At 38.5% G+C, this 15,722-nt stretch overlaps 1 protein-coding gene across 2 annotated transcripts; it reads right to left on the bottom strand.

Moving 5' to 3' along the window:
• Positions 1-446: 446 nt before the first annotated feature.
• LOC121430738 (eukaryotic translation initiation factor 4 gamma-like) lies at positions 447-10,023 on the bottom strand. 2 transcript variants are annotated; one of them, XM_041628108.1, is made up of 4 exons: positions 9,454-10,023; positions 5,429-5,526; positions 1,078-4,125; positions 447-829 (listed from the first exon to the last, which is right to left on the bottom strand). In XM_041628108.1, the coding sequence occupies exon 3, from the start codon at positions 2,622-2,624 to the stop codon at positions 1,098-1,100; it is 1,527 nt and encodes a 508-aa protein (XP_041484042.1). In that variant the 5' UTR covers positions 2,625-4,125; positions 5,429-5,526; positions 9,454-10,023; the 3' UTR covers positions 447-829; positions 1,078-1,097. The 2 variants fall into 2 exon arrangements, with proteins under 2 accessions (XP_041484042.1, XP_041484041.1); XM_041628107.1 differs by lacking the exon at positions 447-829 and having other exon boundaries at positions 1,001-4,125; positions 9,454-10,022.
• Positions 10,024-15,722: the final 5,699 nt, after the last annotated feature.

Below are 15,722 nucleotides of genomic sequence, written 5' to 3'. Positions count from 1 at the left end.
ATATCTTGAAATTATAATAATTATTGTGGACCATTTATGCATGTATAGCGCAGTTACCATATTAAAATAATCTACTGCTCTTTACACTAATTTCATGTCATATGGTTGAAGCCGTGGTGCCAATTGGTGCATTCGAGGAATGCCCGGGAGGAATGTCCTCTTACCGAGTACCCGTTCACCTCACCTGGGGGCCGTTTCATTAAAACTGTTCGTAAGTTAAGAGCGACTTAAAAAAAATACTGGTGACCATTAGCGTACCTACGAGTCACAACCCATGCAAGGGACGTATCCCTGACCCCCCCCCCCCCCCTGACGAGTCACAACTGATCCCAACCGAGCCACTAGAAGACCTTTTTCTTTCTTTCCTTTTTTTCTTTTTTTTTTTGCTTGTCATATCTTTTCTGGTACGAAATCCTTTTGGTTTTGATTTTTTTTTGGCGGACGAATTTGCCCCCCCCCTGGAAAATCCTAGGTACGCCACTGCTGGTGATCCTTTATAATGGTAAATGGTATACACCAAAACGTTCATCGGCGAGGGCTTTGCGCATAAGAAAGGATCACCAGTCGTTCTTAAAGTCGCTCTTTACTTACGACCAGCTTTATGAAACGGCCTCCAGGTGTGATTGTATAGCACAATGAGGGTGATTTTCTTGCTGAAGAAGCAGCGCTCCATGGCTGGGAATTGTACCCACGTCCCTAAGAATGAAAGACGAGAGTCGTAACCACTAGACCACGACGCCCCTATCTTTAAGCCCTCTTCTTAATCTGTAGCCATACTCTTGTGAAAATAACGTTGTCACAAGTAAACTGTATATCGCCTAAAGGGATGGTCCAGTTGAAAATATTTATATTTAAATAAATAGAGTAAAATTCACAGAGCAAAATGCTGAAAATTTCATCAAACTCGGATAACAAATGACAAAGTTATCGAATTTTAGAATTTATCAATATTTTGTGAAAACAGTAATATGCCCATCGTCATGAATATTCATTAGGTTCAAAAGAATTTTGCTTTGTGAATTATACTCTATTTATTGAGATATAAATATCTCCAGCCTGGACCATCCCTTTAATCATGTCAAAATAATCCTCATTGTTCACGCCAATGGCATTGAAGTCGGACAAGCACTGCAGCTGCGAACATAGAGCCACTCCTCCACCATTTGCTGTCTTGTTTTGTAATCGGTAGCCAAGCAAAACATGGGAGGCTCGTCCAAGATGATCGGTTTGGGTTTCTTTGGAAGTTTCTCGGTAATGTCCTCGATTGGTGGGGGCTCTTCCTCCTTCACCGGCTCTGGCTCCGGAGGAGGCTCGGCTGGGGGCTCGGGGGACTTCTTCTTCTTTTTCTTCTTGCCTTTAACCTTGGCGTTGCCGCTCTTGCTCCGCGAGCTACCCGGAAAGTTCTTCTTCTTCCCTCCACCCGACGAGCTCCGTTTGGGCGATTTTGTTCGCTCTCTTGGACTTATCGTCTTCGTGCTCGTGAGTTTCTCTTTAAAGCTAACTTTCTTCCCGCCCGTCGTACTCGAGTTGTCGTCTGTCTCGCTATTTTTCAGAATCGTCTTCTTACCCTTTTTCTTTGAAGATCCACTTACATCCGACATGGCGTCGGATCCACCTCCTTTCCCTTTCTTTCCTTTCCCCTTCCCTTTCCCCTTCGATTTGCCCTTTCCCGATGCCGACATTGTCGACAGCGTTTCGAGTTTGGTCAGGGCTTCGTCGCGCGCCTTTTCGACTTCGGTGAGTTGTGCCTTGATTGCTTCCGACTCCGCGCGCGCGAAAGCCAAGAGTTCCTCTGCCTCCTTTCTCGCTTTCTCCTCGGCTACCAGCCTTGCCTTCTCCTCCTCTCGCTCCCGCTTCTCCCTCTCAATGGCTTCGATCCTCGCCCGCTCCTCCGCTTCGATCCTCGCCTTCTCCTCCGCTTCCAACCGCTCCTTCTCCTCAATCGCTCTCTGCTTCCAATACTCGTCGGGCGCCTCCTCCTTCTCTTTGTCCGTGAATGCCTCTCTGACCGAGAAAGGTCGAAGATTGTCTTTATTCGCGACCTGCATCCGGTGGACGTCTTTCTCAATTGGCGGATGAGGTGACGAAAGGGGGCCCATCGCATGGGCTACTGCATACTTATTCAGACTTCCCCGGACAAAATAGGTATCAAAACGTTCATTTTGTTGCACAAGTGCCGACGTACATCGCGTCGGTTTCACATTCAGGTATCGTCTACTGTCGAAAAATCGCATCGATTCCCGGTTCGCAGTACCGCCGGCGGTGAACGAACTTAAATCGTCGACAGAAACCGAGCGATTTGAAGTCCTTGATTTAATATTAGCATTGTTATTAGTATTGTTATTATTCAAGTCGGGTTGAGTGGGAATACTGCCCGACATAGCACCTTCCTCTGCGAATTGCACCGTCCTCTCGAATAGACATTTCCCCAGTTCGCGTTGGAATTCAGATTCGAGATCGCGTACTCGTGGGATCATGAAGTTCGAATCAACGATGTATCCTCGCGATTCCGTAGGATGAACGTGTGCTGTTCGTAGCGGCATCGTCGTGTTCCAACTAGCTCGAAGACCCTTGCCGATCCGAGCACTCACGCTACGTGGTCGTTGGTTTGTTTTGGTCGTCATACTGAAGCCCTTATATCAATCAAATCGAATGCATATCAAGAAAGTCCTCATTCTGTCCACACCTTGTAAATCAGAGCAGATACGGAGTTTGTTTTCGAGTGCGTTGAGATGTTTGACAACATTTCGGCTAAAAGCTCATTATCTTTTCTTTCGATCGAGAAACCAGTGTTTCCTTCAAGGTTTCGTTGTCTTATCAAACAAAGCCTCCTAATCAAATAGTTACGACGATCTGTCACAAGTGGCCGCGATTCAATTACTATTTAACAACTCTATTTGTCTTCTGCATAAGGCACCGACCGCGACAACAGAAGAATTTTGATTAGATGAAAAGGCCCAACAATGGACAAGGAAAGCCTCCATCAAAATAAAATATGCAAATTGAAAAATCCAACCGCTATTTGTTCTGGAGCTGTTCTGCTAATCCATGGTCAAAGTTTGCTGTCACTTTTCCAAATGTGAGAACACTTAACACTTTCCATGAAAAAAACAAGGGTGAACGGTGGTTTAAGACGTTAAATTGAACCTTCAAATTGAGGACGATTAAACTTCAGTCTCACACGAATCGCGCGATTCGTATTTCAAAAAAACCTAAACCGCGGACGATATAGTCAAGTTAGGGCGCCAATTTGACAATGATTTTCTGGCTTGGGTGTTTACAAATATTGATCCGGCGGTTTAAAACTCATTCCGAATCACAATCCTCGACCTTGAGCATTAATGATTGGTTGCATTCAAAAGATGACGTATCCATTCCTTTCAATCAATCACCGACGTATCTCAAGTACTCAATCGCACATGAACAATTATCTGGAATTATGACTTCGACGATCAAAAATAATCTTCCATACCCGAATTTTCCAACATTTCGCGGGGAAAAAATGGATGAATCCGGCAACTGAAAAGCCCTCACAATCTGTCCATTGGCGTCCCAATTACAGGAAGAGTCGTAGATATACGCAAAAAAAATGTGGAGACGGCTTTATATCGCAGCTCAGAAAATCCAAACCCAAACTGTTCTTTTACAACCTTGTCTGAAGTATTTTCCAAGAGAGCTTCATTCACTTCAGTTCTTATAGAACATCGTTTCGAAAGGATTAAAGTTTGCGCGAAGTATTAACGACGTTGTCCAACCAGATCTTAAGTGCTTTCCAGCAATCATCCATTCAGTCATTCAGAGTCTCTTTCTTCGCTCACCAACTGCTTGTCCAGGCGCCTTTTATTTTCCGTTTCTTGAAGAATTACTGAACCAGTTGGTAACCCATGCCAGAGTCTTTCTCAAAATAATATTCCTCACCGGTCGCAACAACTCTGGAAACTTTTCACCAACTATACCTCGATGAAAAACAGCGATTCTTTATAAAAACAGAATTAGAAGACGGATCCAAAGACACGGAGCTTATTGGGCCACTCCGGTTGTAACATGAACCCTCGCAGGTGGGTTTGTGCTGTGGGATTCCCCGTTTAGTTGAATAATCTCAGGGGGTCGGTCGAGGGCTTGAACCTGTCAAATGAAATAGAGAATAATATAATGATAATCATAATTTATGTTTACTGGCGCACAGATCAATAAATCATACATTATTGTAAGTATGGGCGTATGCAGTGTGTGCAAAAGCTGTTTCGAAATTTTGAAGGAAAGGAATATTGCAAACTTATAACGACGCACGTTAGTTATGCATAAAATCTGTTTGTTTTTTCGAGCTTGGTCGCTTCGCACACTCACGCGTTTATGTTTTTGGAGAATTTGCCATATTCTTGCCCCTCCCCTTCCACACAAGCACAGTATACAACCTTGATTGCAATGGCATAGTTATGAGCTACGTACGAGTATAAGCACAACAGACTGACAGAAATGAAGTCTTACAAAATGTAGAAGAAAAAAAAATGTTGGCAAACGGCCTGAATACGTCATACAAAGAAACGAAAAGTAATTAACATAATATTTCCTCTTTTTAATATTGGCAATTACATTATACGTCCTACTCATAAACATCGTTTTATTTTGGGGGCATAATTTTCTTAATTGATGAGCCCAGCTGGAGATAAATTAACATATTTTAACAATTTTTAAAGAAAAATACAATCTTACGACAGTTCCACGAAGAGAGCATGCATGCCAGGTTATTTCAAAGATTAAGGCGTCATAAATCATCACTAGGTCAAAACTAACTCTCTCTCACTCTCTCCCTCTCTCTCTCTCTCTCTATATATATATATATATGTGTGTGTGTGTGTGTGGATATGTATGCATACATATATTTATATATATATATATATATATATATATATATATAATATATATATATATATATATATACAATACATACACTTTTTTAAAAAACAAGTGCACACCTAGTTACCAATAATGCATTTAGCATTTCCATTTATTTGAAAGCAAGATAAAAGAGCTTTGTAGATTAAATGCTTTGCTCACGGACATGAGTGCCGCAGCCGGGGCTCGAACCCCGGACTTTCCATGTATAGCCAGGCGCCTTAGACCACTCGGCCACGGCACCTCTACACACATGTTAACTTTACACACACACAAACACACCCCCCCACACACACACACATATATGGATATATTTGGTATGTTTTCAAAAAAAGTTAAATATTGCAAGATTCAGCAAAAAAAGAACAGAAGTAAAATGTATATGTTGTCTAAGAAAACACATACATATAACTTCTGTTCTTTTTTTGCTTTCCAAATTTATATCAGCCCCAGTAAAAAAAAATAATAAAAATAAAAAAATCGTTCCGTGGGCCCAGGAAATTAACCCCTGTAACCTATACGTCCTACTTACGGAGAAAGAGGTAGAGAGTAGAGGAAAGTCCCCTTTTGTCTTGAAGAATCTTCCTGTTTCTTGAATATTCTCTAGAGGATTGTGTTGGTTCCCAAGGCCTGCCAACAAACAAAATAGAAGTCATGTTAATACTTGGATTTTCATGATATTGATCAGAATTTCGATGAAGGGTGAGAGTGCAGAAATAACTTTCAAATTAAATCTATTTTTAAAAGTCATTTCTTCAATATTGTTTTGAGGGTTTATGTTTAATCGAAATTACGATGGCGATTTATGATGGCAGTGGCGGTGGTGATGAAGATGATGGTGATGATGATGAAAATTGCGTTGATAGTGATGATGATGGTGATGAAGATGATGAGGATGATGATGACGATGGCGAAGAAAATGATGTTGATGGTAATGATGATAGTGATCGTAATGAAGATGTTGATGACGATGATGATGATGGTGATGATGATGATGATGATGATGATGATGATGACGATGATGGCGAGGATGATGACGATGATGGCGATGATGATAAATATGACGCTGATAGTGGTGATTGTGATGATGACGATGAGGATGATGGTGATGATGGTGATGATGATGACGATGATGGCGATGATGATAAATATGACGGTGACGGTGGTGATTGTGATGGTGATGATTGTGATGATGATGGTTAATGATGGTGATGACGATGATGATAAATGTGACGGTGATGATAATGGTGATGATGATAATGCCGATGATGAAGATGAATTATATACTAGGGGAAGGCGGGGTATAAGTTGAGCATAGGGGCAAGTTGAGCCACCACCCCCAGGCTAATAATGAATGAGTCAGACATTGTGGCGGTGTCATGTATTGATGACCCATTGCATAACCCTTAAGTTTAACCCAACCACTTTGTTTTCAACTTTGAAACAAAAAGTACTTTTTAGAGGGAAAAATGCAAATTTCAGCCAAAAAAGTGAAAAAGGGTGTAAAATAGATAAGTGCTTTTTACCCACACACGTCTTTAAATATATTATAGAAATAAGAACAATATTGTTAGTCCAGGTATGGATTCTCATTCTTGTCATAATCTTTTACATGATGAATGCATAAGAAATGTGTTCATGTGAAAATATCGCAATAAGTTCGGACTGGGGTAATTTAAGCCAAATCAACATGGGGCAAGTTGAGCCATGGTAATTCTTATGGTGATGTATAACAACAAATTAAAAAGACGTCAAAAGCCATTTATATGCAGGCAGAAAGAAGAAAATTTACATGACAGTTCTTTTACTTTTAGAAGATGTTAGTATCTATAGAGAATTAGCAAGTGAAAAGACAAAAATGAAAAATTGACATCCTGGTTATTCCCGCATACAGTTTTTACATAGTTTTTGTGGCTCAACTTATCCCAGACGGTGACACAACTTACCCCACAGATGGGGCAAGTTGAGCCATTTGACATTGTTTTTTCAAAGGTCACCTTGATTTGCAGTGTGGGGTAGAAAGTTATATAAAGGTGAAAAATATTTCCCAAGAATCAATTTTAAAGGCAAGGTATTTATTTCTACAATATTATTAGTCATATCAATTCGAACATGCAAAATGCAAAAAGTGTCACAACTTTCCCCGCCTTTTCCTATACACTGACCATGATAAAAGAAAATGGCAAACTTGCATATAATCAGATTAGAGTTCGAGTCTTTAACTATACAGTTCAAATACATGCAATCAAGTTTTCGCAAAATTCCGAAGCATCTAATGTTTACTACATCAACATTCAATATACTAGAATATAACCCAATAACATGAATTTAAAAAATCATATTTTATCACATATGCAGCCAAATAAAAGCCAATATAGCATTATTATTGATATATTGATTTCATATCCATCAATCGAAAACCAATGCCAATTACCATAATCATACACGAGCCAATATATGATGATATTACACCTCCCCGCGATGAATAAGATTATACCTGCCAACTGATGCGTCAATTTTGATATCAATAAAATATTCTACTGCTATTATACAGCTCTGCACGCACGCCAGTACTGTTTATTACACCGCGCATCCTTTTTTGACAAAGAGATCCCCCAAACCCAATTCATTTCATTTCTAATCAGGCGTCTCTATGCGGTTCAGTCACACCAAGGGAAACAACTCCACACCGATCAAAGCTATTACGTTACGTCCAATGGAATGCCATCGGTGAATTCGGAGTCATATTCCGTATAGTGTGACTGCATAGCATGACAGTTGCATGAGTATCGCGACACCTTACAAACGCGTAGAGCTCGATTGTACATCACGATCAACGGGAAAATTAATTCCCCAGTGCTATTGAATATAGGCGGGATGAGCTATGGATGACACACGCAAATTTCGCAATGGTGGAGTGTTATCATATATTGTAATTGCTATTATAATTATGGTTGCATATCTGCCATTCAATTTTCAGTGGTGATGTGCCTAATTGAAACGTGCCATTTCTCTTTATATATACAGAAATATAAATACAAAGAAATTTATACAAAATAGTTGTCACTTTTAATGAGCATGATGGGACATCTATTTTAATCTATAATGATACTTTTAACATCAATTAGTAATCATGTATAGCCCTAAATAAGATCATAGCGGGGAAAATGCATTTATGAAATTTGACATGTATAGAAAAGAGTATCAGGAAAATAATGTTTCTATAGCATGTATAGTACTACTACTCCCTGCGTAAAGTAAGAGTATCGAGATCTTTTATTGTATCTCCAGTAAGAATATTATAGTTTCCTTTGTTTTTATAGTGCCCTTTAAAAAGGCCGTAAGAAAAGAAATTCCATTTTCTACTACAGTTCCTGAAACCATGCCCTGGGGCCCGTTGCAGAAAGAGTTGCAATCAATCGCAACTCTAAAAATCAGGCGCAACTTGATTTTCAACCAATCAACAGCGCGCATTTGGGACTTGCAATTAATTTTTTGACTTGCGTTTTGCACCCACCAACGCAGTAAACAACGTTGCAACTTTTCATCGCATTTCTAGTTTCACATCAGTTAAACTATGTTTAATTGCAATCTATAAGGATTTTGTATCACGCTATTTTCATGTTTCAAAGTGTCATGGATATATATCCCCTACATCATATACTTTGACGACACATTTTTAGTGTTGAAGATTGAACTAGTGGTGGCCTGAGGCAATATGGCAAAACCCACTTCAAGCAAAAACTATTACAAGTTGCAATTTACATTATTTCCTATGATATACAATCGGTTTGTTTGGAGACGGTTTCATTCTTGTGACTGTATAGAGGGTCGCGTGGTCTAGTGGTTAGAGCATTGGGCTCACGATTAAAAGGTTGTGAGTTCAAATCCCAGCTCTGCCATTTCCTCCTCTTAAAGTTTAACCCCAAAAGGCCGGAGAGTAGTTTCTGTCGTCTATAATGGTCAGCCACTTTGACTGATTTGCCGAAACGTAAAATGTGGAGGCATGCAGTCGAAAAATGCTTTGCCGAGTTCCTACTGTAGTTACATTACGTCTACAGAAGAACGAGACTGAGAAGAAATCGTCATATTTTCATTGAGAAAGAGTATGACCATATAAACCTCGGTTTACATTGGAACAGTAAACTCAATACATCACTATGCTGAAATGTAAGTTGTATAGGCCTACTCGTTACATCTGTAAGAAATTTTCACAATATCATAAAGATTGAACACGTTGAATAGGCCTATTTGTACTTTTTGGTGCTCCCAGTTCATTTTCTTGGCTTTGATCTGTAAACACAAAAAATGGATGTTCATTTTGTTCGAATTGGCTTGGCAGTTGGCACCGCTCAACACCCACCCCTCCTCCCTATATATATATATAACCATAATATTACTGTGCCACTGCCAATCCTAAGTTACATGTACAATAATTACCTTATACAAGTAAAATCCCACGTAGAAACATGAATGTAATTCATTTCAAATTCAGTACGAAAATGTCCCCCAAAAAACGTTCAGTACTACGATGAGAATATCGAACACACAACTTACCACTGTTATTGCCGACAGTTAATGGTTACAAAGTTCGCTCCAACTTTTATATCCAGGATATCGTGACTCGTAAAATAGACCGTGCTCAGATCATCTTATTCCTCTCTAAGATCCATTATTTTGGCAATAAATCCGCAAAAGTAAGTAGTTAAGAGGCAAAATACCCTTGGCAAAGAAGGCAGCTCGTCCCGCAGGTTAGGGAGAGTATAGACCTTCTCACTGCCGTTCACTTCGGCAAAGTTTCGTGCACGGCGGTGCTGACGACGAGCACTCAGTCCCGCATGTATCGATTGGTGTGCGGGGGAATTTTTGAGTCACCGATCTGTGACCCTTCGCTTCCCCGTTGCTAGGCGGTTGCTATGCAGTGTCGTCTGATTCTAACCCCCGCTATACCGTGCTACGCCCACCTCGCCTTATCAATTTGGGGTTTCGAATTTGTGGACTTAGTTATCAGTTACACTGCTCATCGATTTACAAGCAAAAGGACACTTCGATAATGATAAAATATGGTAAAACTGGGTTATTCATTGACAGAACTTTGTGGTAAACTTCAGCCTCGTTTAGAAGTCTGTATGGCGCGTTCAAGCGAGGAGAAACGGGACCCCTTATTTGATTATCCTCGCCTAACAATAGGCACTGAGGGACAGGGGCAATTGTTCACCCTCCAAAAGCCCCTTTAGCCATTTTGCTGTTTTGTCCCCGATTCATTATTGTTTGAACACTTGAAAGGATGTTCTAAAGTAGTCTCTGTATCGCTACTTGAGTCTAAGGTTTATTATGTTGGGGACCATGTTTGGGTGTCATACAGGGGTAACCTTTTATTAAAGAGGATTAAATCATGATAATTATGCTTTGTGAGCCATGTTTTGGTAAGCAGCCAAAAACGAAATTAGACACGGTCTATGAAAGGTGAATTTAGAAAGAAATTATACAAATAACAAATAAATCAACAACAAAAATAATGTTAATAAAACTGAACCAAACCGCCAGAGGTTACGGGAGGGATCACGTGTAAAATGCAACGTTTGTAAAATTGGAAACATAAATTGGAAGATCAGTAGGAACGAAATATCTTACATGTATTGGCTTTATACAGGAATTGAAAACAAAATAGATCCGAAAAGAAATGTTTTTGCCAATGTTAACTTCAAATAAACTTTTGCTTGGCCAAAAGTTATTTTGTTGAAAATGAAAAATAATAAATTGAAATTGAAAAAAAAAGCGTCAAGTTTTGGATTTTATATTAGAGGTTATTGCAATATTATTCATTTATATGTTGTGTATATAGCATTGGATGTCTTAAAAGTAAACCACTACCTCCCACCACCCCCCCCCCCCCTTGTCACTTTTTGTAACTATACACGAATCCCAACCCGGACTGAGATACATTCTCATTATTTAACGCTTCAAATTAGAATCTCGGAGAATGATTGTCATAACAGAAATTAAAACAAGACTTAGTAAAACAGATTACCAAAAATCGATTTGATAACAATCATATTTTTATCTTAATCAAAAATATTTTTCCTTGCCCGAATAATTTTCGTGAATTGCAAATCATTCACCTGTTATTTTATTCCATATATTATGCCCATTTTATTTTAATTTAATATTAATTGCAATGCATATACAGTACAAGGCTCTTTTGTCGAAAAGATAGCTGGGACGAAGGAAGATGATAACAAAAGAATTATTTTAGAATCTTCAAAGCGTAGTTTACGATTTGGTATAAATCTCCACAAAAAGATTAGACTACCAGTAGGCCTAAACTTCTGCAATATTGGAACAAAATATTATACTCGAGTATATAATTCGCACTATTATATCAAAGCTACGGACGGGCTAAAACCGTTTAAGTAAAGATTAGATTAACTCCCCTCAGGCAATCTTGACGATTCTATTCCTGGGGCGAAATAAAGAACAACCAGATACATAATATATGACCCCCACTTTCTTAGCACCGTATTACATCTTGTATTTTGTATGAGGACCATTGTCATCGTAAAGCCTCCGAAGGGGTACCCGTTGTCCCGCCTGGTGATCCCCGATGAGTTTGAGTTCATTTATCGATTAAGGAGTGCTGCGCAGCTGGGTGAAACGTTTTCATCTTTAAGGGGGTCAAGCAGATTGAAGCAAAACAATTTCAGAAACAACGCAACTTTGTTTCAATTGAACCATGAACCAGATTAACCGAGATATAGATTTTATTCATTTCGTCTGACGTCTTTTCGAATTAAGGGGGGGTGTAATCCTTATTCGGGCGTACCGAGATTGAAATTTTACACAATTTGTAGGCCTATTCACTTTCTGTTCTAGCTATTGAAGAATTCACTTTAGTTCATATTTTCTTATATTTATAGCTATTAAATGATAATTTATTTCCATCGTGTTTGAGGTTAGAATTCTCTTTCACAAAATTTTCACGTTGAATGTAACAGAACTTGCGTTTCACTTGTATAGGGAATATATGTGCCTTTGTCATTTGAGCACAATGCATGAATTTGATTGAATTGAATTTATTACAGAACGTCACTGGCAATTGCCAACATTTTGTTAAAAACAAGAAAATATATATGTACATGTAATATGTACATGTAAATATATATACATGTAATTATGCATGGTTAATTGAATCGCACCATTAATTATTAATGGTTTTGTGTTTTCGTTTTTGTCCTTTATTTCAGTATTTTTCCTCCATTCATTTTTTTCGTTTCTTGGTCTCCCCAATTCACCAATTTACTCTCTCAGCTTGTACTGCTGGTAAATCATGTCAACATATACTTGATCATAAAATCCGGTCTGATCTTCAACTGGCTATCGTCTCATCTCATCAGTAAAACATCATGTCTGGAAGAGAAAATTAAAATTAAAATCATTGAATTGTATGAAATTAATGAATGAGTAAGTTCAATTCAATTCAATTTTATTCAATCATTTAAAAATCAATATACAAACCAAAATATATACAAAATCACACATGAATGTACAATAGGGTGCCCCTAAAAGCAAAAGCTTGATGAGTGCACGGGACACCCAATACATAACATATAAACGTACATAAAAGTGAAAAAATAACAATAATTAATACGAACAATACATCAGAAATAAAAAGGGTAAACCTAGAGGGGGGGGGGGGTCAGGAAAAGGGTGTGGAAATGAACAATGTGACTAATTGGCATATGAACTTTTGAGTTTTGTTTTAAATGCAGTAACATGTGTGCAAATGTATAGTATAAATGAATAGATAATTATATGAATTCCACGCTCACAATCTCAACTACATTTTCAAAATTATTTTTGTTTAAACATGTCATTATTAGCCTTGAATCTTCATGATCTAGGCGGAAGTATATACATCTATATATTTTTTTTCTATTACGAGTCTGGTGTTAGTGCATGAGCTATGTACATCTTACGCAACGAGGCTAGAAACATGGCTGTGAATATATTCAAGAATATTATATCATCGAGTTAGCGAACCGACCGAGCTTGTAATTCAAGTATTTTGTATTTTTGTGTTTTATTTATTTAATCACGGTTAAAAAGCCTGCTTTCAGCTAGAAGCTGCTTTTCAGCAAGGCCGTGGACAAATGCTAATAACAAATAATATCAACTTAAAACAAGCATACAAAAAAAGAACGAAAAATAAAATATATTACTTAAGTGTATGTTGTTTTTCAAATTGAAATGAAGGGATCCGTTGTCCGGCACTTTTGGTGGAATTTCTTTTGTAAAAATTGATAATTTAGAATAATGAAAAAAAAAGGATTTTGAAAATATTGGGGCAAGAACCCCCCCCCCTTCCGCCACTGCACCCGACCATCCCCCCCCCCCGCCCCGCAACCGCAACATAGAAAAGCTATCATATACTCATAACGTTTCTACTCGGGAATAAAGAATTTAAATATGGACATGGCACATTGACAGCGTAACAACATGGCAGTCTAGCACATTATTTAAACAGCATGACATACTTACACGAGAGTCGGACCACCCCTGGGAAGAGAAATGTTTAGGGGTAGATACAGTGGCAAAACGGAGATGAGAGGGGAATCTTTATGGGGGTGGCGAGGGGGTTGTTATTGTACATAATTGTTTTTAATATTGTTCGGTAAAAACGAAAATATATCATAAGGCCTCTAGTATCTATCACTGAAGTATATATTTTTCCCGATCTTTGGTCGATGATTTTTTTCCCCCATTTTTACTGAAATAAAGTGGCGAGGGGTTGTTATTTGTATCTAATTTTTGTAACATTGTTCAGTAAAAACGAAAACATATATATATATATAACTATATCATAAGGCCTCTAGTATCTATCACTGAAGTATATACTTTTCCCGATCGTTGGCGTCCTATTATCGTCCGCTCAAATGTAGCCCCTTCGACATGTTCGAAGGATTTAATTTCGTATGAACGTTGACTTTCATACCATAGGCCTATATCCTTTTCTTGCTTCTTGCTGAATTGAATGTTTCGAAGTGCATCTTTTTAGACTCTTTGAAAGAAATATCATAAAATCATAAATATACCATTATAATATCTGAGTAATTTATACAAACTTTAAGACGTCAGCGATTCCAGCCCTTTGCCATGTCTTTCGGATGGCATGTTCAAGGGCGCCCCAGTAATTATAATTGATACATTGTGTCTTATAAACAAAAACAAACGAACAAAAATAATTATACACATGACTGTATTGGTGCTATTTATAATCTTGATAACATTACATCTAATATACGAAGAGTTTAGTTGCAAAAGGGATTAGGTCCACTTTGGACCATTCCGAGAAAAGCCATGTTTTTTATTCTTACTTATATTCTTATGAGAAACTAAACTGTCATGATGTATTACCCTATCATGTGAACATAAAATTGGGTATAAAAGAAATCTACCTGTCTTCAATTTTTTTCTATATATTTTTAAAACATCATCATTGTGGACCTATAACCCCTTTTGAAAAAAAGTGATTTTTCTTTGAAATTATTAGTTCACTTTTTAATAGGAATTTAAACTTTTCTTTGGTATCATCTTATAGAGCTACTAAAAGTCTTTACATTAAGACATAAATTTAAAGTCAAATTTGATGAAAAATGGACCTAACCCCTTTTGCAAGTGAGCTCTTCATATACTGCTGGTCAAACGATTGCTTTCAGAAGAATACGGTTTGGAAAGTAGGTCTATATAGCTTTTGGGCATTGGCACGACAAGTTTGGAATAGAGTATTTCACAACTAACAATAATAACTTGGTTTGATTTGTTTCACTAAAAAATAAATATATCAAAAACCGACAGTGAACTAAAATATATGTCGGTCAAAGGTCACTTCCCTTTCGGGAGCAATTTCACGTCAACAAAAATGTGGGAAAAAAATATTTTGAAAAAGCCATCAGAATTCTGTCAGACAGCATTAATTTGCTCTGCCCCTCCCTTTCTTGATCCAGATTGTTCCCAAGACTTCCTTGAAACTAGGCCAAAGACTTTTCCCTCTTGTCTCCCCCTTCGTTAGTTGGAAACATCCCTCCTGACATCTATTGCAATGCTATACCCCCGCTCCTGAAAACCTGACACTTTAAGGCGTATCTAGGTTCATGTTAGAAGAGAGAGAGGAGGGCCAAAGATGCTTGCCGAGCATTCTTTACTCAATTTTATCGATAAGCACCTGTTCATGTTAAAGAAGGGGGGCGGGGGGGGGGGTCAGATGGTTGGAATATGTGGGGTGACATATGTAATGCATGCGTTTTAGCGCGGGGGAGAGGGAGATTCAAAAGCCTGCAGGAAGCTGGCCCCTGTCAACTATCTCCATGATCTCCGAAATCGGGTAATCACTGATTTTCTAATAACACAACCGGCAATCAACTATATTACACCTATTTCAAACAGTGTTTCCATTTTTTTTAAAATTATAATTGAAAGGGCACTTTGGGACGTGTTTCTTTCCGAATGATGCCCCCCCCCCCCCCTCGAACCACAGAATTCTTCCTGGATTCGCCCCAGCTGCATCCATCCCGAGGATGTACATTGCTAACCTCCATTTAGCGCGAGCCAAGCTCTACCGAGAGACAAGGATGGCATGGCCATTTGACTCCAAGATCGATGCTCTTTCTTCGTGTTGTATCTGTGTCCAAATGAAAACAGTCACTCGCGGAAAGACCCCCAACTTGCATAGCCTGCATAGTTTCAACAAACTAAACCCGCCTCGCGTCAAGTCGCTCAGTTGGATTATTTTTAACCCAGCATGTCGCTTTGACGATATGAAGGAACAG

This window comes from Lytechinus variegatus, chromosome 17, assembly GCF_018143015.1.
Source record: "Lytechinus variegatus isolate NC3 chromosome 17, Lvar_3.0, whole genome shotgun sequence".
Classification (NCBI taxonomy): domain Eukaryota; kingdom Metazoa; phylum Echinodermata; class Echinoidea; order Temnopleuroida; family Toxopneustidae; genus Lytechinus; species Lytechinus variegatus.
Note: the sequence above shows the minus strand (reverse complement) of the source record. Positions and strands in the feature narration are given on the sequence as shown.

What these genes read in the sequence shown, in the direction of transcription:
- LOC121430738 (XM_041628108.1), bottom strand. Translation starts at nt 2,624, where the DNA reads ATGACGACCAAAACAAACCAACGACCACGTAGCGTGAGTGCTCGGATC.